At 31.1% G+C, this 25,234-nt stretch overlaps 1 protein-coding gene across 7 annotated transcripts; it reads right to left on the reverse strand.

The window, feature by feature from the left end:
• LOC134712684 (RNA binding motif protein, X-linked-like-1) lies at nt 1-25,076 on the reverse strand. 7 transcript variants are annotated; one of them, XR_010106308.1, is made up of 14 exons: nt 24,801-24,875; nt 23,412-23,538; nt 19,895-20,001; nt 18,872-19,236; nt 18,226-18,275; nt 17,642-17,732; nt 16,559-16,717; nt 14,470-14,715; nt 12,585-12,688; nt 12,089-12,136; nt 11,538-11,627; nt 1,642-1,827; nt 1,099-1,181; nt 1-162 (listed from the first exon to the last, which is right to left on the reverse strand). XR_010106308.1 is itself a non-coding variant. In XM_063574468.1 (13 exons), the coding sequence occupies exons 5-13, from the start codon at nt 19,144-19,146 to the stop codon at nt 8,058-8,060; spliced, it is 1,287 nt and encodes a 428-aa protein (XP_063430538.1). In that variant the 5' UTR covers nt 19,147-19,236; nt 19,895-20,001; nt 20,364-20,420; nt 23,412-23,538; nt 24,937-24,958; the 3' UTR covers nt 7,864-8,057. The 7 variants fall into 7 exon arrangements, 6 of the variants coding, with proteins under 6 accessions (XP_063430538.1, XP_063430534.1, XP_063430535.1 ...); XM_063574468.1 differs by lacking the exons at nt 1-162; nt 1,099-1,181; nt 1,642-1,827; nt 24,801-24,875 and adding exons at nt 7,864-8,281; nt 20,364-20,420; nt 24,937-24,958; XM_063574464.1 differs by lacking the exons at nt 1-162; nt 1,099-1,181; nt 1,642-1,827; nt 24,801-24,875 and adding exons at nt 7,864-8,281; nt 24,937-25,076.
• Nucleotides 25,077-25,234: the final 158 nt, after the last annotated feature.

Genomic DNA, 25,234 nt, shown 5'->3' on the forward strand with positions numbered 1-25,234 from the left:
TTAAATTTCTACTTGTTTAATAGACAATGAAAAGAAGTCAAAGATAAAATAAATGTTTGAGTTTATAAACAATGTATATCATCTAGTCCTAAATTACACATTATTTCTTATGTACATCCATTCCATCAGTTGTTTCCATTTCAAATGTGTATTCACTCAATTCTGAAAAAGTGAAGCAAAACTCATTAGTTTTCATGTAAAATTCAGGTTGTAAACACAGAGAAAGTAGTGCAAGTTTTTCAGGCTTAGGTCTCAACATATTAAAGTTTACTCTTAGATGATTGTATATAAAGTATAGAAATGAAATTTTTTAAAAGACCTTTTATATTTTTCAAAAATGTGTAAAACACGTTGTTTCCTATAATTTTCTTTTTGAAAGAATGAGTAATTTTTTTAACATTATTTGCTCATTTGACTGAAAATGGACTTAAGAGTTAGCAACAACAGTAATTAAAACTTCCTTAAAGGCAAAAATAAACTTTATAGCTATTTTATTATCTAAAATTGGAAATTTAGCTAGCCAAGGAGTCAGCGCTTTTTTTTTTGCCGACATGAATTATCATTGATATGGTTATATTGATAAAGTAAATGTTTACAAAATATTAAGGCTTTTCTACCTCAGGCATAGATTACCTTAGCTGTATTTGGCAAAACTTAAAGAAATTTTGGCCCTCAATGCTTTTCAACTTTGCATTTTTACTTTTTTGGATTCGAACGTCACTGATGAGTCTTTTTGTAGAGTATTATGGAAACATTATCTGTTTGCAGTACAGTGACATATAGCTACTAATTTTTGTTTTCTGAAATCAGTAAAAAAACATTGCATATATTGTATATGACATAACTCTCAGTCAACGTGAAGAAAGGCAGATTAACACATCAAGCTTTCATACTTCCAAGTTTTTTTTTACCTTTGTGCATTTATATGAATGTGAATCATTTTTCATTTCTAAGCACAGAATGTACTACTAGAGTAAATTCTCTTGTTTTACTAAAGCACTGTGAATAGTTATGGAGATTTCTATTAAATCATGTAACGTGAAAAGCCAAACATATTTCCTTAATACAAAATAAGCATGTTATTTGTTACATATCTACCTTTATCAAACAGTTGTCTCCAGCTCAGAAAGATGCACAATCTCTGAAACTCTTTGTTGCTTATCTTATCAGGTGGTCTGTAGCTGCAAGACAAGATAGAAATTATAAATAACTACAATGAATTGTCGATTTTCTATAAACAAATTACTCAGAATATTATTTCCATGCCATTAGTATTGACAAGTATTATTTGGATAAACATTTCTGCTGTTTCAATTTTGTTTTTCATGTATTTTGGTTATCAAAACTTTTGGTAGCAAGTCTCACATCAAAATTACATCAGAAACAAGCATTGCACACAGAAATTAGTATCAACTTGTTGTTTTCCACGTTAAACAAAAATCCTAGAACAAAATATACATTGCATATTGTCATACATTCAATGAAACATAACAAGTTTCAATATCTTAAAACTCAAGCTTCTCACCATGCTTGCTCACAATTAATGACATCATCATTCCATCAGAATGACATTTTGTTTTGCCAATCTGGTAAGGAAACAATGAAAATAAGTGGTAATTATTTTTATAATATAATTTATACCTTGCTTATATCTATCTTCTATATCAGCATAACAGCTAATTTTGTCCATCAGACCAAACTGATAGCAGCATGAAATATCTTGTCCATAAGCCTGTGATCTATATCGGCATTATGTCAGACCAATCAAATATCTGTATCAGGTAGTCAAATTAAGTCCAAAAGGTACTTTCACCAACATCTGTCAACCTAAATGGATTAAACACATGATAAATGCGCATTTTATATCAAAATGAAGTTTGTAAAAATTTATTACAGAAGTTTGTATAAATAGTTCAGTGTATTCTATTGTCACATATTAAAAGAAATATAGAAAGGACTGGGAGCAACTTTTCTAATTCAGCTCAGCTAAATATTACAATTGTGTGAAGAATGAAAAGTAAAAAATGTTCCATGACCAAGACATAAAAATAATGTTTCAAATGATCAATAATACACAAGTAAAAATAATCTGAAAGCCATGCATCATGATCCAGAAGACACTTCTAATCATAAGTCTGTTTTTGCAATTACATTTCATTCATTATTAAAATTATCAACAACAACAAAATGAACTAAAAACTCACTATTAATCAAGATTTAAATTCTAACAAAAAAAAAGAGCAAAAAAACTGATTTGTTGAACATATATTTTTGAACACACCAATACCAGAAATTTGTAATTTATTGAACATTTTTTCCTTTTGTCACACAATCCAAAATAAAAAGTTATCAATGAAAATGATGAATCCACAATTAATTATAATGATACCATCAATAGATTCTTTAAAAATTTCTAATCATCTCATAAAACATGCTGAAGATTAAACAGATTACAGATAAAATAATGTTGCCTATTCCAAAGGGTGTTCCATCTATTTTCAAAATATCTTTATTGAGGGGAAACAAAACAACAAAATGTGCTATCCAATCCCTTTACATATTTCTCATCATTGCTACACCATAACTAGGTTCTCCAATTTACCTGGTTCTTCCAAACTAGTCACTTCCACATATGTTTGATTGTTATCAATATAATTTCATATACTTTGTGCAAGTAGAATTTCATTTGTTCTACAGGATTTCTAAATTCTGATGGCATCTAACATAATTGTTCTTCAGTACCGAGTTTTAACAACAGTAGTTTTTCACAATCTGTAGGTATTACTGGATATAAATGAATAATGTTACCTTCTGTCTTCAAAATGTAAGATTTATCTGTAGATCTATGCTTGCTGCATTTGTGTATAAGTTTTCTTTAGTTGTTCTTCCTTTCTTCACTTTCATGTTTTCATTCAGTCAGAACAGCAATCATCTTTTCCTTTGCTAATTCTATTTAAGCTTAAAATTACTGTTTAAACATTCTTATTATAGCATGTTTACTATATATAGCTATCAACAATGATCGGAAAGTTGCCCTATTATACATACTGTATAGTGGCAGATTTAAGTGAAGTCGAGGACATTGAGAGTTGTCCATTATACTAGAAGACATGCAGTAGATTTATTGCTTTCTTGTGTATCATGTACACGATATTTTTTGTGATTCAAAACTCGACTTTAATTTTAAGGAAATGTAGAATTTTCAAACGGTATTCTCTTCTAACCATTTAATCTTAAACCTATCAATGCATTGTAGCATAGTTGTGAAAAAGCAAATTGTTGCAAGAATCTTTTCTTCACTTGCATATTGAACATTTAATCGAATATTTGTTTTTATTATGCAGAGCATTTTCACGCTGTTATACAGTGCATTACACTCTTCAAGATGCCCATTCTATTCATATTCCCAATTATTGCAGTACATTGAATCTACGAAATAAACATATCACATTCTTCAGGTTCATCAATTTAAGCTGAATTCCAATACATAACCACAACTTTCAAATTTCTTCTTCTACATATCTTTCATATTATGAGTTAAGCATGATGTGAGGTATGTTAAGGATCTCCTGTACTTTTTTTTCACATGTTGTAAATTGAGATGTTCCCGTTCTCAAAAATCATCTGTCTGATCTATGAGTTAACAAGTATACTTGTAGAATGTCTGCACAAAGTGTTGTAATGTTCAGTAAAGACTAATTTCATATCACCAACTTTTAACTCAGGGTTATATAATTTATAGACAGGTTACCTCCTCTTTGGTATGATATCCTGGTACTTGGTCATGATAAAGCAACTTTAATTGTACTAATCAGGCTTTCAATAGATACATTTTGAGGAGAAATTTTGAATTTATGTCAGCAATATACTTCTGTTGCCTTTTTCTATACACAACAAATCATTTAAAAATATCTCCCAAAATTATACCATTCATTAACCAGGATTTTCCTTGTCAGTTGATTTTATTTGAACAATTACATGGATGTCCTTCCAAAAAGAAGGTGACTGGTCTAAATATTCTATAATCCAGTCGAAAGTTGGTAATATGAACGAAAAATTAATAATATTTTTGAAATCTTTTCCAGTATATCAATGATCTTGTACCATCAAAATCTCGTTTTTTCAACCTTTGGTATCTTTTTCTTTTTTTTTAATAGTCCACTTTTCTGATACTTCCGACTTTAATCACTTGTTCAGAATAATCTTTGGCTGATGTCATAAGAGTCTTGGATGAATATGAATCATGGGTGAAAATCTGTAACAACTCTTTCTACTTCAAACAGTGAATAGATTGTCCTAATCATAACAGTGGAATAAATGTATTCGATTCCCTATCCCTTCAAGTACTCTTTTGCTGCTTGCAATTAACTAACAATTTAGATAGTCACATCTTACTAAAATGGAACAATATGAAGAGCAGAATTTTCATACCTTCTGGAGCACCCAATAGAACCTTCTTTTTATTAATCATTAGCTTGAAAATACAATATGTCTTACTTTACTTCAACATGAAAAAGGGGATGTTTAAACTTGCTCAAAATACAGCTGTAACACAATTCAGTTTTTGGACACACGAGTTTGTGGATGCTCATTTTGAAGACCATGTCAAGAGCTCCAATTGTGCTTCGAGTGTTGTATTGTATAGATATGATAATTTTTTTAACACATGTTATCAACACTTTTGTAACTTTGTTATCTAATAGTTTGTTTCTATGTATGTTGCATGTGTTGAATTGATTTTTGTTTTTGGTGCACTTCAATGTGTCTGTTGTTTCTTTCTTTTCCTCCTAAGTTGATGTATCCCTCGATTTAGTTTGTAATCCCGATTAGTTTTTTCTCATTTTTTTTTACTCAACAGTTAACTACTGCCATTAGCGAAGTCTTTGATTGCCTTCTGTTTTTTTCAACTAATGAATTAACACTAGTCTTAATGAGCAATAAGTCATCCTAGTCTCATCGAAAATGAAGAAATGCGAACTGCTGGATTACAAAATTTCATTATTCCTTTATGGATCAATAGATGATTTAAAGATCGTCAAAACTATATTTTGGACAGTTGATATCCATCATTTAAAGTCAAACATAACTTTCAAGATTTCAAAGCTATTTTAAATCTCACTCATGAGAGATTATAAATCATTGAACTAAGAATTTCCTGCCATGACAATTGTTCAAGTGAAAATATCTTTATAGTAAAATATGTTTATAGTTCTTAACATGGTGTCAGTTGCAGTCTGTATCTTTCCTTGGTATCAAATGTATTATCTATAGATACATTCCTTCATATCAGATGCATACTTGTAGTCCAGCTATGAAGTAAAAATTCTGAATTCATTTCTTACATGTTGTATTGGACTACAAAATAACCACATGTTGAGTGATCAGATTGTCTTCAGATCAAGAAGATTTGATTCATTCCATATTTTCTGGTGTGTTCACAACTAAGATGTCCAACAATCCCAAGAAAGTATTCTGTTGGAAACATCATTTCCATTCCAAAATAAGCGGTGTAAATTCTTGTACTTTTCCCTTTACACTGAACATAAATATTTAACTTTTTCAACCACATAAAACAGTCTCCATGAATTTTCAAATACATTTCTTTCATTCTCAGCATGTATATATTGCTTTCATTGAATCAACAGACATGTGCATAATTGTAGATAAAACTGACAAGAGAAAACTGTTATCTAAGGTTTTAAAATGAACGTGTGACTTTTTTTGTCAGAGTAAAAAAAAAAAAATCTTGGTATCAAACTTTCAGAGACGGGACACATTAGTCAAGAATTCTGAAGTGGGTTTTTTTTGCGCACTTTTTGACAAAATGTCCTAAAAAATGTCCTAAGATGTCTTTGTGTGTGTGTAATGGATAGTCGTAATTAAAATTAGAACATTCTGTTCAAGCAATAATCTGGGGCCTAGTTTTTGTTTTCTAGGAATAAAAACTTGATTTTTCTTGAAATGACCAATACCGAGTCAAGAATATGGCAGTTATTTTCAACAAGTTCCTTTCTATGTTTGTTGCATTATCTTATGATTTTGTTCCATTAAGTATCTGTTGTTCAGTTGTATTCCTCTTATTGTTGATGTGTTTCCCTAGGTATAAGTTTGTAACCAGGAATTGTCTCACACACTTTATGACTTTTGAACAGTAGTATACAACTGTTGCCTCTTTTTCTTTGATGTAAAACATAATGAAGTATATAATGTTTGGATTTGTAGATTTAACTTTATATGTGCCTCCAGTATTCACATATACTTTTCTCTTGATAGTTTAAATCTTCCAATTTTTTACTCAAACACAAAATTAATATAATTTCACCACATAGAAGATTCTCCTTCCACATGTAATATGGCCGAGTCTTATGTTGAAAAAAACGTGTTCTGAATACCAAATTATAAGCCTGGTAGATAGGAGATTTGGCCCTTTCAGTGGCTTCTTGTTTCAGCTGAATTGATGCAATTAGTTTAGTGACATCATTGTATTTAAGGATTAAATATCTTTTCAATAGTTGACTTTCACTTGTCTAAAGCAGATGTTTTATAGGTTGATCGTAGTTTTATCCTCTTCTGTTTGTTCCTTTGGTTGTGATGATGAATTCAAAGAATGACTGAGCAAAGAAACGAGATGGTTACTTGTTTTGCAACTCAATACTGATGTTGGTCTACAATGCTATAACTGTTGGATAATTACAAGCAACGACTGTTCGGATGTTAATTATCTACATTAAGATTTTAAGTACGTATTGAATCAGATGTGGTTAACAGAATAAGATTCTAAATTCATTCTTGGTGTTTATTAGACGAAATGAGTTTTCAAATATACATTAAAGTGTTCTTGTGTATATTAATCTGAACAAGATTCTGAAACGGGTTCTTGTTTATATTATGCAGGAACACCATTCTGAAACAGTTCTTGGGTGTAAATTAAACTGAATTATGATTCTGAAACAGGTCTTGGTGTATATCAATCAGAATAACATTCTGGTTAAGTTCTTTAGTATACTGAACAGGATAATATTCTGATGTGTACATTCTAGGGACAGGCTTGTCAAATGATATTCTGATATTACTTTAAGCTCTAAGGTATTCTCATAATTTCAACTTCACTCAACAAATTTCTAAATTGTTGCGCATCTCTTCCAACATTTTATTTTACTTCCACTGTCCAGAGCTTGAAAATAATTGCTCTTGAATATGTTTACCAACACCGAATAGGTAATTTACAATTATATTATATAATTCATAGACATGAATATAATCTTTTCTCACCTTATTCCAACCAAATCCAACTTGAATTTGGATAATGTGCAAAGAATAAAATGAGACTCCTGTCCTGAACTCTAGATAAAACCGAAGACAAAAGCACAGATCTTTTAAGGTATAAAGAAACCTATAAATGAACGGGAAATGATGACTTTCTTGTCCATTTGGGACTTAAGTCTGACGAGTTTCTTCATTGTATCAGATAATATGAGATAACTTTTCTCATGTATTTCATGCATCAATAAGATGCCCTGAAGTGTTGTGCTTGGTTGTAACAGAAATTGAGATCACGGTGCAAGTTCTTCAATATGTCCAGCATGATCGCATGTGGAATGCTTATCACTTTGTAAGTTGCAATATGCAGTTTGTCACAGAATGTCATTGACAGCACATCTTGACAACCCTACTAGTAACTATTATATTCTTAGCTATTTAAATTAAAGTTATTACCATTGCACTACTAGTTATGACTAATCGATATTGTCATTTATATCATGCATTGACAGTGATTTGGTATCACATTAACTGCCCATTCAGGGATGAAGTTTTACTTGCATTAATGGTTAATTCTTGGCCTAGTAGAATAAAATATATATATATTATCTGTAAATCCCAATTTATTTATTTTTGTCTATTCACAAACATGATCAGGGTCGACAACAGTTAGATTGAATATAAAATGTTAAAGTTGTACATAAAAGCATAAAATGGTTACGGTCCAAACTGTTTTCTATCCCGATGTTGACATGAAGCTTTTTACATAATGACTGACTTTTAAAAGTTTGTAAAACTTATCGTCTAAAAGGAGGTCCACCTCCTCTTGGTGGGCCTCCAGGCCTAGCTCTTTTAACAGGCGGTCCTCTGCTATCAGACGGAGCAGGTCTTCGACTTCCAGCACTAAAGCTTTCTCTGTCTCTACTTCTATCTTCCCTAGGTGGTGGTCCCCTTGGACTTGGAGGTCCCCTAGGAGGACCTCTTGATGGTCTTGAAATATTTGAAGTCTCTCTTGAAGAACCTAAAATTTGCAGATTGTAAAAAATAATTGTTAATTCAGTTTGAAAGATAATGACTTGCCTGATTTATCCAACGCTCACTAATCGAAACTGGCTATACATGTAATGCACATGTGATGAACCTGTAAGAAGCACTTTGTTACCAGCAAATTAAAGTAGACTTGTTGAGATCGTCCTAAATTTGTAATCTGTAGTTAAAACGCTGACCTGAAATTATGTACTTATTAGTTATGCATCAAATCTTCATCTTTTAATTCCATACTTTTAATTTTTATTTTTAATAAAGCATTTCAACAACCCTGTTGACCAATTTTTCTCATTTGGATGTAAAAACACTTTCTTTGGCAAGATCATAAATAACTTCTATTTCAAAAACTTTACTTAAATTTTTAAATAATTGAATTACAATATGAAATTCTTTTAACAAAATTTTCCATATATCAATTCGAATACAAAGACGGGATTTGATTAATTTTAGTCAAAACATTAGATGGGAATCCTTATTTCCTAATTATATTTCCTTTGAATATTATTGTCAGACTGGGTACCTCAATTTCATCTCTACATTACAACGAAAAGTTTAAAATTTACTTTTTTCAGAATTTTTCAAATATAATCTTAAGCATCTAATCTCAATTGGAACATTTAAAGAAATAAGCAAAGACAACTAACATTATTTTTTTCTACTTTGATGTCCTAAGATTTATAATTATTTTATTTCAACTAAAACTTTTTCATAGATGAATTCATATACAGGGTGAAGGCATGCATTTTATTTATAGTATTTAAATTTCAATAGAGACATCTGGTTGAACAGTCACATTATGCAAATCTTTATAATTCATGAAAAATATTTACCTGCAAGTTTAATAACAATATATTTTCTCAACGTTCTGCTGTTTCTAATCCGTTTTATTTCACATTTTTTTCTTATGACATTCCATTAGTTTTATACTTCATGCTTTTGGGCATCTTATTTTATCATTTTTGGGAGGATTTAATCAAATAAATTTGCAATTAGGCATTATGTATTTTAAAAATTATACATCATATTTCAAAATATATTAGATTAACTGATATGATTTATAAGTTTAAGATTAAAAAGACCAATAAACAAGGTGACCATAAACTCCACTATTTTCCTTGCAATGAAAAGACCAATAGACAAGGCGGCTATCAATTCCACTATTTTCCTTGCAATGAAAAGACTAATAGACAAGGCGGCTATCAATTCCACTATTTTCCTTGCAATGAAAAGACCAATAGACAAGGCGGCTATCAATTCCACTATTTTCCTTGCAATGAAAACTTCCAGATATCCTTTCCTGGACAGTCCAATAATTAATTTGTGTCAGCATAACATTCATTTTATATCCATTCCATTAATAGCATACATCTATGATATGTTCTTTCAGTTTTATCGTTTCATTATTTCCTCGCAAATATACTTCCCAAGGTATTGCAGATGCAACTCTGTTCAAAGGCAAAATAATTTGTTTCCAAATAAATGCAAGTAAAATGCTTTAGTTATGTCAGTTGTTAATTTTATGATGATGATAAATGCCATTCATGCAAGTTATCCAGACAGATAAATAAATTCAATTCCACAGTAGTAAGATTTTCTTCAGAAATCAGCCATTTCCATGAAGTGTGTGTAATATATAGGTTTAATTAGTATTTCATGTCGGTTATATAGGATTATCCTTTTAATCCATCATATCCATTGTCCACTTATCAGTTATAATTTTTGTTCAGTATTTATCCATCATTCCTTTCTTCATCCATTGATTCAAAACTTCCTCGTTTATTTCCATTTGTCGTCATATTTGAATTGCTTACCATTATTGCTATATCCTAATGGTTATTTCACATCTTTCCTTCCCATAATGTTAACCTTCACTGTTAAATTATCAATGTACTTACCATTACAGAAAACAAAAATTTATCTCTAAACATGTAAAAGTTATCAAACCATAATAAAAAAAATGGTTATCCCTGCACAACATGTAAATAAGTAACTAATCATCTGAATTCAACTTTAAAAAAAAAACATTTAAAACACAATAAAGAAAATTAAAATGTGCCTGCCGAGGATGAATTATAATTGTTAAAAGTTGGAGGGGAATAAAGCATTTTTTTTTATTATGGATTTCAATATATGCCCTTATTATATACTGGTACATGTTCCACAACAGAAAAAAAACAAGACTTTTCACAGGCACTTGTCTGAAATTACATGCTATAGAAAGTCAATTCAAGCAAGTTTTAGTCTTATATAACTTTAATGTCATGGGTATTTATTTACTGTTATCATAAACCTAGAAAAAACTTTCATTTTTTTAACCACAACTTGCAGAAGTCTTAAACTTGTCTTCAGTCAGATTTCAGCATGAAATTACTTAAAATACCCAATAGTTAAGTTAAAATTTCACACTTTTTTTCCTTTGAAACTCTGACATTTCTTATTCCAGCTGATCAATATTTGATAATAAAGTTATATCAGTTTTCTACTTTTTAGTAAATAAGAAAAAAGCTTTTCTCAGCATTAAAAGAACAAGAGATTTTTTGTCATATCATTAAAAGAATTATAAAACACAGTTGTTTTCATATTTTGATGAAAATTGGTACACTATAAATTCAATATTTTTGTGGCCGGGTACAAATTTTCTTAAGATTTTTAATTTCATTGTTTAGCCAAAGTCAGCCTAGAATCCTTATGAACATTTATCTTTACCTATAACTACAAAATCCATGAACATTGGTATCCATTAAACAAAAGAAATCTACAGTAATAAAGATCAAATTACAATAAAACAGGAACTGGCTGCCAAGCGGATTTGAACATGGCTGACACATAAAACTCAATATTTTGAAGTTCTTGATAAATTACATAAATGGAAATATGGAATAGCAGCATGAGCAGATACTAAACGCTTCTTAAGTTGGGATTTCACCCCCCAAAAAAGGCCTTGCTTTCTAGTATTTCAGCTTTGGAACTATGAATTATTTATGGTAGTTCTTTAAACAATTAAATAGGACTTGTCAAGAATAGTTCTTCAAACAATAAAAATATGGACTTGTCAAGAATTCCAGCAGAAAGTGATCAGTTTGATCAGAGTCAACATAATACACTTCATTTTTATCAAATTTATAGCCTAACAGTCTGATAAAAAGATTTAAAATGCAACAATTAAATAATCTACAAAAAGCTCAAAAGGAAACTTAGAAATGAAAGTGGACAGGGAGTCAGATACATACCAAGGCTGCTAAACCTTCCTGGGGGAGGTCCATTTCTACTTGGTGGTGGGCCACTTCTACTAGGGGGAGGACCACTTGATCGTCCACTATCTGTTATGATAGAAAGTTAAATTATTAAAGTTAAAGGGGTTTGATAGTTTCAGGGAAGATATCTGTCAGAGTGAGAAAAATGTTTGGTGTCTCAATTGCTACCAAGTTTGTTAAAGATTCCATAGTCACAAAATTTAGTACAGACAATACACATTCAGAGTAAAAACAAAGACAAGGTAGAGTAATTAACCATAAAACATTGTTGTTATATCAAATTAAAATGAAACAGAAGACATATATTTATGTTGTCTTGTATTTGATATGTTTTTTCACTATTTGACAGCAGTAAATCAAATTAAAGAAAGAGGTTATTGGGTGTATCATTGAATTGTAGAAACATTCCTTTTTACATGTTCCCAATAAGCTGACAATTTTTGAAGCATTTGTTTGTGAAACTGATACAAAGTTGAGAATAATGAAATAAGGTTTAAGTATAGTTTTGACAATTTGACAAACATTACCTGGTCCATTAAATCTGCTTGGAGGTGGACCACTTGATCTTCCACTATCTGAAATCAGAATTGCAATACATAAGCCAACACATACATAAGTGGAAATGCCGAGACGTCTTTCCTACTCCACTGATCTTGATTAAATTTTGTGTTGACAGTGTAGGAAGTTCTACTCTATTTAACATAAATCTAACAATATTAAAGACTAACATATGCACCTTGCAATTATTCCATATACCAGTTATACTTGATTTGTTACTTGTAGTTAAGTATCTTAAAAAATGCCCCACAAGGAAAACTTGACATTGAGGTTGAAGTTGGTTGAACAATGCCAGGCAGATCATTTTATACACTGAATGAGGCCAAGGCCAGGTGAACCCTGTTTGACAGACATGTAGACCTTGTCATGATTCTTTTCTAATCTTATAGCCAAGATTTTATTTTAAATTGTGTGATGTCCATTAGTGTTCAAATGATATGTTTTATTGACACATATGAAACTTACCTCTGTAGGAGTCATAATCCCTTGGTGGAGGTCCTCTATCTCTTGAGGGTGCACCTCTATCATCATAGGTTCTAGCTGGTGGGCCTCTACTGCTACCAAAGTCTCTACAATGTGGTAACAATAAATCAACAACTGACACTCAATACCATCTACATTATAATTGCCTGACCTATAAAATTTTCTTTATAACACTTATATAACTATATATATACTATTGCAGCAAAGATGTCATACTTGTATACACTGGCCTTAACTATAATTCAATATCATAATAAAAGAATATACAAAGAATGATTCTACCATCAGGAATCTTAAAACTCATCAGCAAAATAATGTCATTTTAATAAATATTTCGATCATTTGAGTATGGGTTTTTTTTACAGTATTAAAGCCTTTTTCTTGTTGTTAAAGTGCACAAAAGCTCATAAAACTGCAGAGAGGATTACAAAAATCTAATGTCATAGCAATAGGGTAAATGATGTTTTTGAACATATTTATATTGTATCAGTACTGTATTCATTGTATTTTCTTTTTATCTAATTGTTTTTCTACTAAACATGCTAAAATGAGTTTATAAGAGAGAGTTGGATTAAAAAAAAATATGTTTCAAGCCATCATATGTTTGCACCAATGCCAGGAACCTTGTCAGAGCTTATCTTCAGGTATATATATTGCCTTTTGTAATTTTGAGCTTGACATTGACCTTTACAAGTCTTATAACTTTAGTTGTTGGGTTGCTGTCTGAATGACCTACATCCTACAACTGCTTACATACCAAGGAAGAAAACATATCTGTTAAGGTTAGACATTTAGTGCTACAAACATGATAATTGGTGTAAAGTTAAACAGAGTTGACATATGGAGAGCAGTATGTCATGGTATGTAGTGAAAGTTATAACCCTAATGACCAATATTTAATCAGTTAGAAGTGAAACATTACAACACTCATATTTATATAACTTAATGATTAATCCTATCATATCTGAGACAACTTTTTAAAGATTTGAATAAAACATTAAAATCAGATTTTAACAAAACAATAAATGACTAGTGTTTATTTGAAGTGACTAACTTGAACATCAACAAAATACTGCATGGATTACTTACTTTGAACTATGTAGGCAGTAGCATCAAGAGTTCACAGGATTTCTAGCATTTTTTCTACCAAATTTTGCTATCTTACCACAGAATGTTTATAAATTCATAATCTAAATCATCTGTTGGCCCATTTTGTATAAATGCATCCATTTTCCAACATGGATTTTAGAATTAAACTTCGTTATTTGTATGTTTTAATAAATTAAGTTCAATAAAAGGTCAATCATTATTTTACAGTACTTTAGATAGATAATACTTTTTCAGTAATTCAAATAAGTTATTTTATATTGGATGGTATTTGTTTTTCTCCAGAAAGAAAGAAAATTGTAAGGACAGAAACAGGGTGCACAGAAAGGGCAAATGTCCCCTCCTTGTTTGGGTAAACCTAAGATACTACAGGTCCACTGTACTTAAAAGTAAGACACATGGATGATGATACAAAATATCAATAGTCTACAATAGGTGCAGGTGATAATGACCACATCAACAGAGATAAAAACATCAGTGCCAGACTTATTTTGCTTTAGACAATTGGATTTCATTTTCAAACATTGTCCTTTTCTTAAAGATGTGAATTTATGTCATTCAGTGAACATCACTAGAAAACTACGGATACCTGAAAAAGTGTTAATGATACCACCACAAATACTACTAGTAAGACAATTAATGACTGGGAAAGAGTTAAGTGCATTAGTTACTATAGATAGAGTATAACTAGGTACAGACTGGGATTACAATACAATGGTTATACTGATTATCATCCATGCCACACCAAATCCACACTTACCTAGCTGGTGATAAATCACGGACCATAGCGCTGCCTCCATAACTGTCACGAAGTCCCGAGGAGTCCCTAGAAGAACCAGGTACATACCTGGACACTGGGTAGTCTCGCGCTGGAGGATCCCTACTGTATGTGTCCCGGCTGCTGGGAAAGTCATCTCTAGACATTGAACTTATAGGGTCCCTTGATCCAAAGCTGCTTCTGCTTGGAGCACCATTGAATTCTCTGCTTGGTGGTCCATAGTCCCTGCTATAAAGTAAATAATCTATTTCAAAAACATACATAAGGAAAGAAGAAAATCTCACATAAACATTTCTCATATAATATAATAATACTTTTTTCTGAAAGCCATACAGCTTAAAGGATACATATAAACAATTTTACACCAATGTAAGAATCATATAAGTCTATAAATACATTTAAAAATAAAGTAATTAAAAGTGTATTTTGAAAAATAGCTACCATCTTGGTAGAAATTAGGATTTCGTGAATTTTATTAACTTGGTCAATTAATCAAAGTACAACAGTCAGGGGTGCTACTTAAACAAGTGATTTCATTATCACCTATTTCAGTGACTTTTTATATTCAGTTATCACCTATTTAAGTGATTTTGGTGTTTTCTTTGATTTTCAAATGCTGATTTCACTGATTTTCCTTATTTTCAAACTTTTCCTACATAAATCAATTATCCCTTTATCTTTTGATATCAATTTCACCAGTGCACTTGGGAAGTAAGTTTGTGTGCAAAAGCTTTTAAAAGTACCCTTTGGAATTGTTCTGTAATCATATATTCATTAACTACTCTTGGGCCAAAAAAAAATATATTTCTGTTTTCTGCTGCCAAGGCAAATAAATCAGGGTCAGTAGGTCGGGATTTTTTAATGCACTCCCTGTCAGAAAAGAAGTCAGTTAAATGTCATGTTTGGTTAGGGTCCTGTACCCTTAAATGATTTTATCTCTTTAAAGAAGCTTTAATTCAATAATCCTCCCAGTGCCAATATTTTTTAAACCTTAATTGTAGCACATTTGTGCTGGGAGCAGCCATTTTGATTGTTTGGGCATAGTAAGATACAGATCTGGATCGGAAGCGATTTTTTTCCGGAATTGAATAAAAAGATCTAGGGTCGGGGGTTTTGAGTCCAGGTCGGTTGGAAACAGACATATATTTTTTTTGGGCCTTACTTCATTTGTACTTTGAGTCCAGGTCGGTTGGAAACAGACATATATTTTTTTTGGGCCTTACTTCATTTGTACTATCACACAAAGGTCAACAATATTAGGTGGTTTTCTTTAGAATTAGAATGATTTATTTTAAGGTTATGTCCTGATCTACAAATTATTTCAGCTTTTGCATATTCAAATAAGCTGTAAAAACTGACAGGCTTATCAAGCAAATGACAATTGTTGTTTTTTCAATGGAATTCTGATCTTTTTACCAATAAAAAAATCAAGGTTGTGGGGAAAATATCCAAAAAGTAAAGTATACCAGACATGCAAAAGAATTTAGACTACTGTAATGTCTTGCAAAGAAGATGAGCTTTTCTACAGGAAAAAAAATAATTCAATAACTAAAATGACAAATAAATTTTCAAATGATTACCCTATTTTAAGTACTTGGTTAACAGAAAGTTAATTAGCAGTCAAAAATTATCACACATAACAGCTGATTAGCTGAACAAAAAAGTGTTACGGATCTTTAACGATATATATATATATATATTAAATGTCCAATAAAAGCAACAAATAAAAAAATACATGCAGATTGTGAGTACTACAAGTGACTTTTGAGAAATACTTTAAAGACAAAAAGATTGAATGACTGTATGGGAATTTGAATGACATTAACAATGAAAATATCAACATAGTGAAATTTACCCCCATAATCATGATAATGCATTTCAATTTTTGATCAACAGATCAGATTCAGGCTGTTGAGTTAATTAGAAATATTGTTTAATGTTTTTTAATCTCTTAGGTTTTGTTACAGGGAAATATAAAATGGCTGTTTAAAATAAAAGGATGATGTGCGGTAATTGAAAAAAATTTCAACTAATCCCATGATGTGAATTTAAAAAAACTTGAATATCATACCTGGATGGTGGGCCTCTGTCCCTGGAAGGAGGACCACGATCATAGTCTCTTGACCCATAGTCCCTAGAAGGAGGTGGAGGAGTATAGGCTCTAGACTGTGGGGGATAATCACGACTGGGGTAATCTCTCGTTGAAGCACTTCTACTAGGGGGCATGCGACTGCAAAACATAAAACAAAAGCAAACCATGCATTACACTGAAACAGACACTATACATAAATATTCATGTATATACATATTAAATAATTATCTTTCCTGATTAAATTTAATCAGTTTAATTGTGCATCTTGTTGATTTAAAGTTTATACATTTTAGTGTATTTTTATCCTTTGTGGTGTCTTCTTTGGACATTGACCTACCTTCCATCTTGTTGATCTCTGTGTTTCCTGGATAGGACGAATTACAAGCTGCAAGATCATGCTTGGTCTACCAAACATGATACATTTTAACTCTGCCATTGGAACTATAGGGTCGCTTAAATGACCCTTGATATAACCATAAGAAAAGAAGGGTTGCATGGGAACTCTTCATGGTGATGTGAGTTTCATGGGATTCCCTCAGTTTTTTTGTTTTTTTTATCTTGATTTGTATGTTCTGAACGGATTTATCTATATGGACATTGGTGAATAAACAGCTGTCCCATGAGCGGTCCCATTTTCATAGAAAAAAAATCAATACTTTCTCAATGTGATATCACAAATTCGTCAAAAGATTTAAACAATTCACCGAAGTTTCATGAGATCTGCTGAAAGAATTTATGAGTAATTGTCTGAAAACTGTAAAAAAACACTTTTTTAAAATGAAAAACCCCACAACTTAAAAACATAGTATCTAAAATTTATAAAAGATTAAAGAGACCTCAGGTCAAAAGATATAAACAATTCACATAAGTATTATGCAAATTGGTTAAAGCATTTTTAATTTTATGTCTGACATGTTGACGACGGATAGATAATGGAATACCATAATACATCCCATAAACAGGCGTATAAAAACTGCTGCTTATGACTATTGCTAAAATCCAAATAAATATATGTGGTTAATTAGAAATAAGATTGTGTTTCGACTATGAATGTGGCCATACCTGTCTACTGGTGGACCTCTGTTGTAGTCCCTTGGAGGGGATTGGTTATAGTCTCTAGAACGTGGTGGTCCACCAAATCTGTCACTTTCACCTAAAAATAGAATCAATATCAATACTTTCCCTGTTAAAGTATTTGCAAGAAAAATTGACAACATTGTATGAGTGCAATTTTCCTTGTGTTTATATTTACTCATTCTAGATAAAACAAACTTTTCTAAATCTAATGAATATCACTTAAATCAATAATGTTTTAACAGGTTTAAGTTATTGTAGGTTCTCATTATTTACATTTTTTAAGCAAATTAAGACCTCAATGCCCATTCCATTAAATGTTTGGGGGGAAGGAAGGCACTTTTTTTCTGACCCTTAAATAACCACCACCCATTAAATTTTAAAAATAGCGATGTCTACAATGGATCTAGATGCCCCCCTACTTTTATGGGAAAAATTTTGATAATTATATAGGGAATCACTGTAGCATTCTGGAGGCCCCACCCTTTTATTTGGGTCAGTCAGTGCAATAAAAAGTTCTAGATCCGCCATTGATTTACAATTTTGCTGTGTAATATTTTCTGATGACTTACTTCTTCTTGGTGGTGGATCAAAGTCTCTTCTGATTGGTGATCTATCTCTTCTGAAAAGAAATAAGGCAATGCTATAATTTGCTAAATCAAAAAATTTAATGGTCTTTCAGTATTTGAGTCAAGAGTAGAAACTAACCTAACTGCTCACAAATAGTATCTTGCTATAAGGTTTTGCTAATCAGGAAGTTAGAAGCAATTGATATGAATATGCACCATGATTGCATGATATACCTCTCATATTTTCAAAGAATAAAGTTCCAATACTCAGAAATTTTTAAAAACCTAGAGAGGTCAAGCAAATTGGTTAAAGTGTTTTTACAGACAGATGAAAAACGCAATGGTATACCACGGATTATCTGAATTGTTAAGAACAAGTAAAATGATTTTCCTATACAGATATTTATTGTGCAATCTTTTTTTGTACATTTTGTGAGTCCACTCTTTAAAATAATTTAAGGCAGATGACACTACTTATTTACCCTGTCATAATTGATTCTTAAAATCATATTTTTTGTCACCAATTATCTATGTTTAATCACAATAAACATCAACTTGTTTACCAAATGTGTACTCATGGCTTTGATTTTGATTACGGAATTGGACTATTTTAACATATTATATTATATATCTAGATATTAATAAAGACCTTATGGAACTACCACCGCCTCTGCTGCTGCCTCTACTTCCTCTGAAACCTCCACCGCCACCACCTCGTCTATCACTTATTCCTCCCGAGAATCCTCTCCGATCACCAAATCCACCACGACGGCTACTTCCACCAGCTCCACGTCTGGCTGAAAATCCACCTCTTTTTTCAAAGCTGTTTCGTCTATCTCCTATTCCACCACCTCTGCTGTAGCCTCGGAAACTTCCACCACCTCTCCTGTCTGAACTACCTCTTCTGTCATCTCCGTTTCTCATTCTTGTGTCTGGACTTCTTCGTCTAATTCTTTCTCTCTCACTTTTTGGTTTTACTGCTTGCTCCACGTGAATCACTTTCCCGTTTACTTCCTGTTGATTGATAAATAACAAATGTTCTATACTCTAGGTTTGTTTTGAATTGAACTGATAAATGAATTCTTTTTCCTATTTCAAGGGGTACAATCAAAATCACGTGATCGATATACACACACCGGAAGTAACATTCGAGCAGACCGCTTGAAAGGTAAGTAGTCGTATTTACTTGTTTATATCAATAAAATTTAATAAATAAGGTAGTGGACCGAATGTCGGATACTATCTTCTTTTGAAATACACAATTATCCTTGCGGGAAAGCGAGCAGTTAATGCTAACACTTCGACACAGTTATCTGTCGAAAATTTGGAACTGTGTCGAAGTTTTTGCAATAACTGCACGCTTTCTAGCAAAAACAATTGTGTATTTTAAAACTACATACTATCCGACATTCGGTGTGCCGACTTATTAATCAAAATTTAATTGATATAAACAAGAAAATGCAACTACTAACCTTTCAAGCGGCGAGTTCGACTGTAACTTCCGGTGTGTGTATATCCATCACGTGATTTTGATTGTACCCCTTGTATTTTGAAAGTTACAAAATGTATATTCTGTAAATTCAGTAATTATCAGGGGTTTATCTGCTTTATTAAGACTAGTTCAAAAGTTATCTAATTGGCAATAGTAAAGATCTCCTTAATAAATATTTACCTTTTTATCTAAATCTTTCACTGCATCTTCAGCATCAAGTGGGTTTTCAAAAGTTACAAATCCGTAGCCTCTGGACTGACTGGTATCTTTTTCTCTGATTAGTATGACTACAATGAATATATACAAGTTATTTACAGCTAAGGCACAGAAATTATTATCAATAATAATCTTTTGGTTGTTTCATTAAAACATGTTATGCTATAGAAATAGATTGTTATTTGACAACATATTTACACTTGAAGGCAGGAGTTAATTTTAGGTTTTAATTTTAATATTTTTCAATTTGTAGAATTAGAATATGTCTAAAACTCAACATTTCCAAAGAAGGTTTGCAGTTACAGGATGCAAATAGTCTTAATGGAACAACCTTTGTTTCCATCCTGTTGAGTTTTCATTCAAAGAAATGTAGTGCATATCGCAGTAATGAAAATTACCATTTAATTGTATTGAAACATACTAAACTACTTACTGAATCAGATATTAAATGGTTAATGATTAGTTGCATGCATGTAAATTAGGCCTCAATCTGAAATTAGACAACAACTTACATATTACAATAAATAAATATACATCATATAGATTCAATTGTTTGTAAGTTATTATGTACATGTCATTGTCTTATTTGGTTACTGAGGCCACACTTCACAATAATTGCTTAAATCATATTATATCTACACCAGGGATGGGCAAGATTACTTACAAATGTAATCGATTACATGAAGGATTTTTGTGCAATCGATTAATAATCGATTACTCAAATTTTAGTATGTAATCGATTACTATCGATTACTTTATCAAAAGTAATTACATTACTTTTTCGATTACTGTCAATTACATGCTCAACATTTCAGAAGAAAAAAAAATAAAGTCAGAATTAATACAAATGTATGATCTACAACTGGAAAAATATTTCCAGCTACATGTAATATAAAAAAACACATTATGCATGTATACAATATTATATAAAAAAAATATATTTAACAATGTTTCCCCTAAGAGTCCAGCTGTTTATTAATCAGTTTGATAAATTTGCACAAATGATTCAACATACTGGTTTTTCTAGTATTCATCAAATCATGAAATTTTAATATGTTTGGTCTATTCAGATAATATGGTTTCAATTTTTTTTCTCTATCATGATTAAATTTCGAACAATTAAAAATATAGTGGAATTATCACTAGAGTACAATTTATAACCTGGGGCTAAATACTGTAAATTTCCTTCTTAATTAGACATAAGATAATTGAAATAAAAACAAGCTATGTTTGTTATTGATTAGAAGACTTTAATCATCTAATTAGGAAAGGCAAGAATGTTGTTAAGATTTGTTGACTTCTCCAATCAAATTATATACAAAATATATTTATAGTGTCAAAGGGATGCATGTATCTATTTCTAAAAAGAATTGCAATGCATTGCCATTGGTTCATTAATGTTAAATGGATTTTTTATTCTTTTTTAATTCAATTCATATACCTGTATATCATAACATTTAAGAAATCAACTGATTATCTATTATAAGCTTTAATTTCAACTTTGATTTAAAATGATGTTTTCAGGAAATATAATCTAAATAAACTTACTACTTTTAAAAATGTAGTACAGAACTTTACGAAAGACAGACACATTTCTTATTTAAGATCAATTTTATTTTTTCAAATCTATTTTATTATTTTAATATTAAAGCTCTTGAATTATTGACAAGCACATACATCCTTTTGTTTTAAAAAGCTAGATATAAAGTAAATTTAGGTAGGGGCTCTTGTTGCTCATAATGCAGCTTGAGACAATAGATAGAAATAAGGCAGTTGCTTAACAAGGACTAAACTTAACTGTTTTTGTCTAGGGGCCAGCTGGGCCCCATAGATATTTTTTTCAGGGGCCCAGTTGAAATTTTAGGAGCCCAACCAATCTTTGTACAAAAAGACTAAATGAAAATAAAACTGAAAATAACTTTTTATATACTTACTAACAGTGTTCCAGCTTGAATCACAGGGCAGAAGGGTGATAGTGCTCCTAAGTAAGGAGTTTTATAAATAAAACCGGTGAGATGGGAGAGGATCATATTATTTTGATGCAACAATACATTGCATATATTGCAGAAGCTAAGAACTGTTATTTTTTTCTCCATAATTGTTAAAATTAAAAGCATTTAATAAGTGCCCCCATGTAAAGAGGATCATTAATACAAGAACTAAAACAGGAAGTACAGTCTTGTTTATGTTCAAATACAAATTTCTCTGATTCTTCTTTAAATGTATGTTCATTGTATGAAACAAAACAGTTTTTTTAATAAAGCTTATAATATTTAAATTATTGCCACCAGAAATGTATTATAAGATTTGACAATATTTATTTTAGGTTATTTCCTGCCAAAATTATATCCCTTCGATTTCTAACTTCCTGTTCTGTTGACCTTTAGACAATATGGCTGGTTTTTTTTTTAATAAATATTATCTCAATCCAAGCCATCCTCTAATAGTGTTGATCAAAATATATTTTGCAATAAGTTGTTATTGAAGATTGGATATCAAACTTAATATTGGGATATTTATTTACGAGACTTTGCGTTTCGTTTTTACATTAAGCATTTTTTGTATATAGCGATTCAGGGACAAGTTACTGTCTAACACAGGCTTATAATCACTGCCAGGACAATAAGAAAACATCCCTTTAGCGATGCTTATTGAACAATTTAGAAGAAGATACTATTCAATAATGAAATAATCATAGAAAATTTAGCAGAGTTAACAAACATGCTGATTGAAGGAGGTATATGACATATCGTGACTTCGGATTGAAAACATAGCTGTTCGACTGGGTTTAGGTTATTAGAAAGAACCTACTGGTTTTCAGAAATACTCTATGTTACTATATTGCTTTGAAAAGACAAAGCAGGTTTCCTTTTGGGAACAGTCTTCATTAATATCACGGGGGAAAGGGTGCAAATGGGATTTACTTCAAATTTTTTACAGTCGCCAGCTGAGCGATCGTGATGACTAAATATATTCGCCCAGCCCAAAATCTGGTCGCCTTGGGCGACCGTTAAGTTTAGTCCCAGCTTAACTCTCAAGTATTGTTGATGCATATTATTTTATCAGTACTTCAAAGTGATAACATACATATTTACCTCTGAAATAGGTTGTTTTTCATCAAACTATTTTACTTAAGTAATCGAAATGTAATCGAAAAGTAATCGATGATTACATCCTATTTTTTGCTGTAATTGATTAAATTACGATTACATGTAATCGAAAATGTCTTCGATTACAGATTACTGTCGATTACTTGAAAAAATGTAATCAATTACAATCGATTACGATTACAGATTAGGATTACCCATTCCTGATCTACACTTAGGTTTATTATCTATAATATTCACGGGAATATAATGTGCACTTTTTAATTTATTTTAGATTAGAAAGCATGAAGTTGAAATACATTATCTATGGATTTGGTACCACGTAATATGACAATAATTTCTTTTTATGAAAGAAATAATAAAGATGTTTGTACCTTCTGTTACACGGCCATAAGCAGTGAACTTTTTTTCTAGATCTTCTTCAGTAACTTCAGGTGTCAGACCTCCTACAAAGACTTTACCAGGTCTGTCCTTCTCTTGTTCATCTATTGGCATCAGGGTCTAAAACATCAAATGTCAAGAAATTAAGTGAATTGCTTACATAAATATCAAGGTGCCACATTAACCAAATAGAAATGATCAGCAAAGAACTGCCTGAACTGTAACAATCACTTATTTTGAAGCAAAGCACCATTTTATCATCCAATGAAAAATTTCGTATCAATGACCAGTTTATTACTTATAATATAAAATTTAGAATGGAAATGTATGTTTCATATGATACAAAGGTTTACATGTACCTAGACTACTTTGCAAATGAAATTTGATTGACTTCAAAAATCTTTTGATCACAATAAATTAGAAGCGGAGTAACATTTTTTTTTAAATATTCACGCTGTGTATAGACAGTTTATTTAATTAGTAGCTTATGATGTATTCCCCACGCATGAAACATTGTGATATTCTTGGTGTCTTTTCTTCACATATATGCATAGTTTTTAGAACTAATATCTTTTAAATTCACATACATGTAGAAAAGAAAAATTATACTACATTGCACTAAATATCCTGCACAGTTGTGGACTTTTAATTTAGTTGAAAATACAACAGAAAAAAACCCAGCAAATATAAACTGCAGTTTGGAATTGAAAATATTGCCTAATTTAAGAACATCCACCCTAATATTACCCAACATGATCTCTAGTAAACACGGTCGATATTTAAAAATTTTTGACCAAATTCGTGGTGCCAATTTTACGTGACGACGATTATATAGTTTTAGTTTATTTTTAACTTGGCATGTGCTGTTTGACACACACACATCATGTCTACATTTTAAGTCATTTACATGGTTATTTCAACAGCAGATAGCTTAGTTTAAACATATTTTAAGTGCTGCCGACAGATCCAGGGCCCCCTTTTGTCACTTTGAGGGGAAAATATGTTTATTAATAACATAATCACTGAAGCATGACAACCCTTAGATCAGTTAGCAGGCCCCTTATAAAAAGTTCTGGGTCCTCCACTGATAAAGCATATAAAAAAATTTTAAACTTGGGTATATATGTAAGGAAATATAGAGTTGTAGTTCTTTAACACCTAACGGCAGATAAAAAGGATTGCACTGCTCCGACAGCTTTGGGAGCGGTTAGCAATAAAAACTTTCTATTCTATCCATTTAGAACATTGAAAATATATTTCTTCACAGAATCATTTATCCTATCAATTGTTAGGAGTGCGTATTGACTTAGAGCTAAAATGACTTTGCCATGGCCATTTAAGGGTTTGAAGCATTCTTTTTTTGTTGTCGCCACCAAAATTACTTCCTTCTGTCTTTGTAATTTCGGTAAAGCTGCATATACTTGTCTTTTCTGTGGTATCATATAATTTGTGAATTGATATAGTTTTTAAAAAAAATGCAATATGTCAATATGTGAACAGAGGCATTGCAATATTTACCTATTTTACTATTTTCTTTTGCAGCGTGTAAGTTGAAAAAAGATGGCTTCTAACCGATTCACGCACGCGCATGTATGAAAGTTCTATAGAAGACTCCCTTCTGAGGAGCACCTCCTTATATTGAGTCCACCGTACTTGCAGGGTTCCGCTTTAAAAATATTTTAGTTTATATTTTCAAAAATGCTTTACGTTAAAAAAATGTAATTTTATTTAGATTATAAACATACGAGTTATAATTAAATAAAAATACACACATATTTTATACAAATATTTTATTGGCACAAAAACAATATATAAC

Source organism: Mytilus trossulus, chromosome 3, assembly GCF_036588685.1.
Source record: "Mytilus trossulus isolate FHL-02 chromosome 3, PNRI_Mtr1.1.1.hap1, whole genome shotgun sequence".
Classification (NCBI taxonomy): Eukaryota; Metazoa; Mollusca; class Bivalvia; order Mytilida; family Mytilidae; genus Mytilus; species Mytilus trossulus.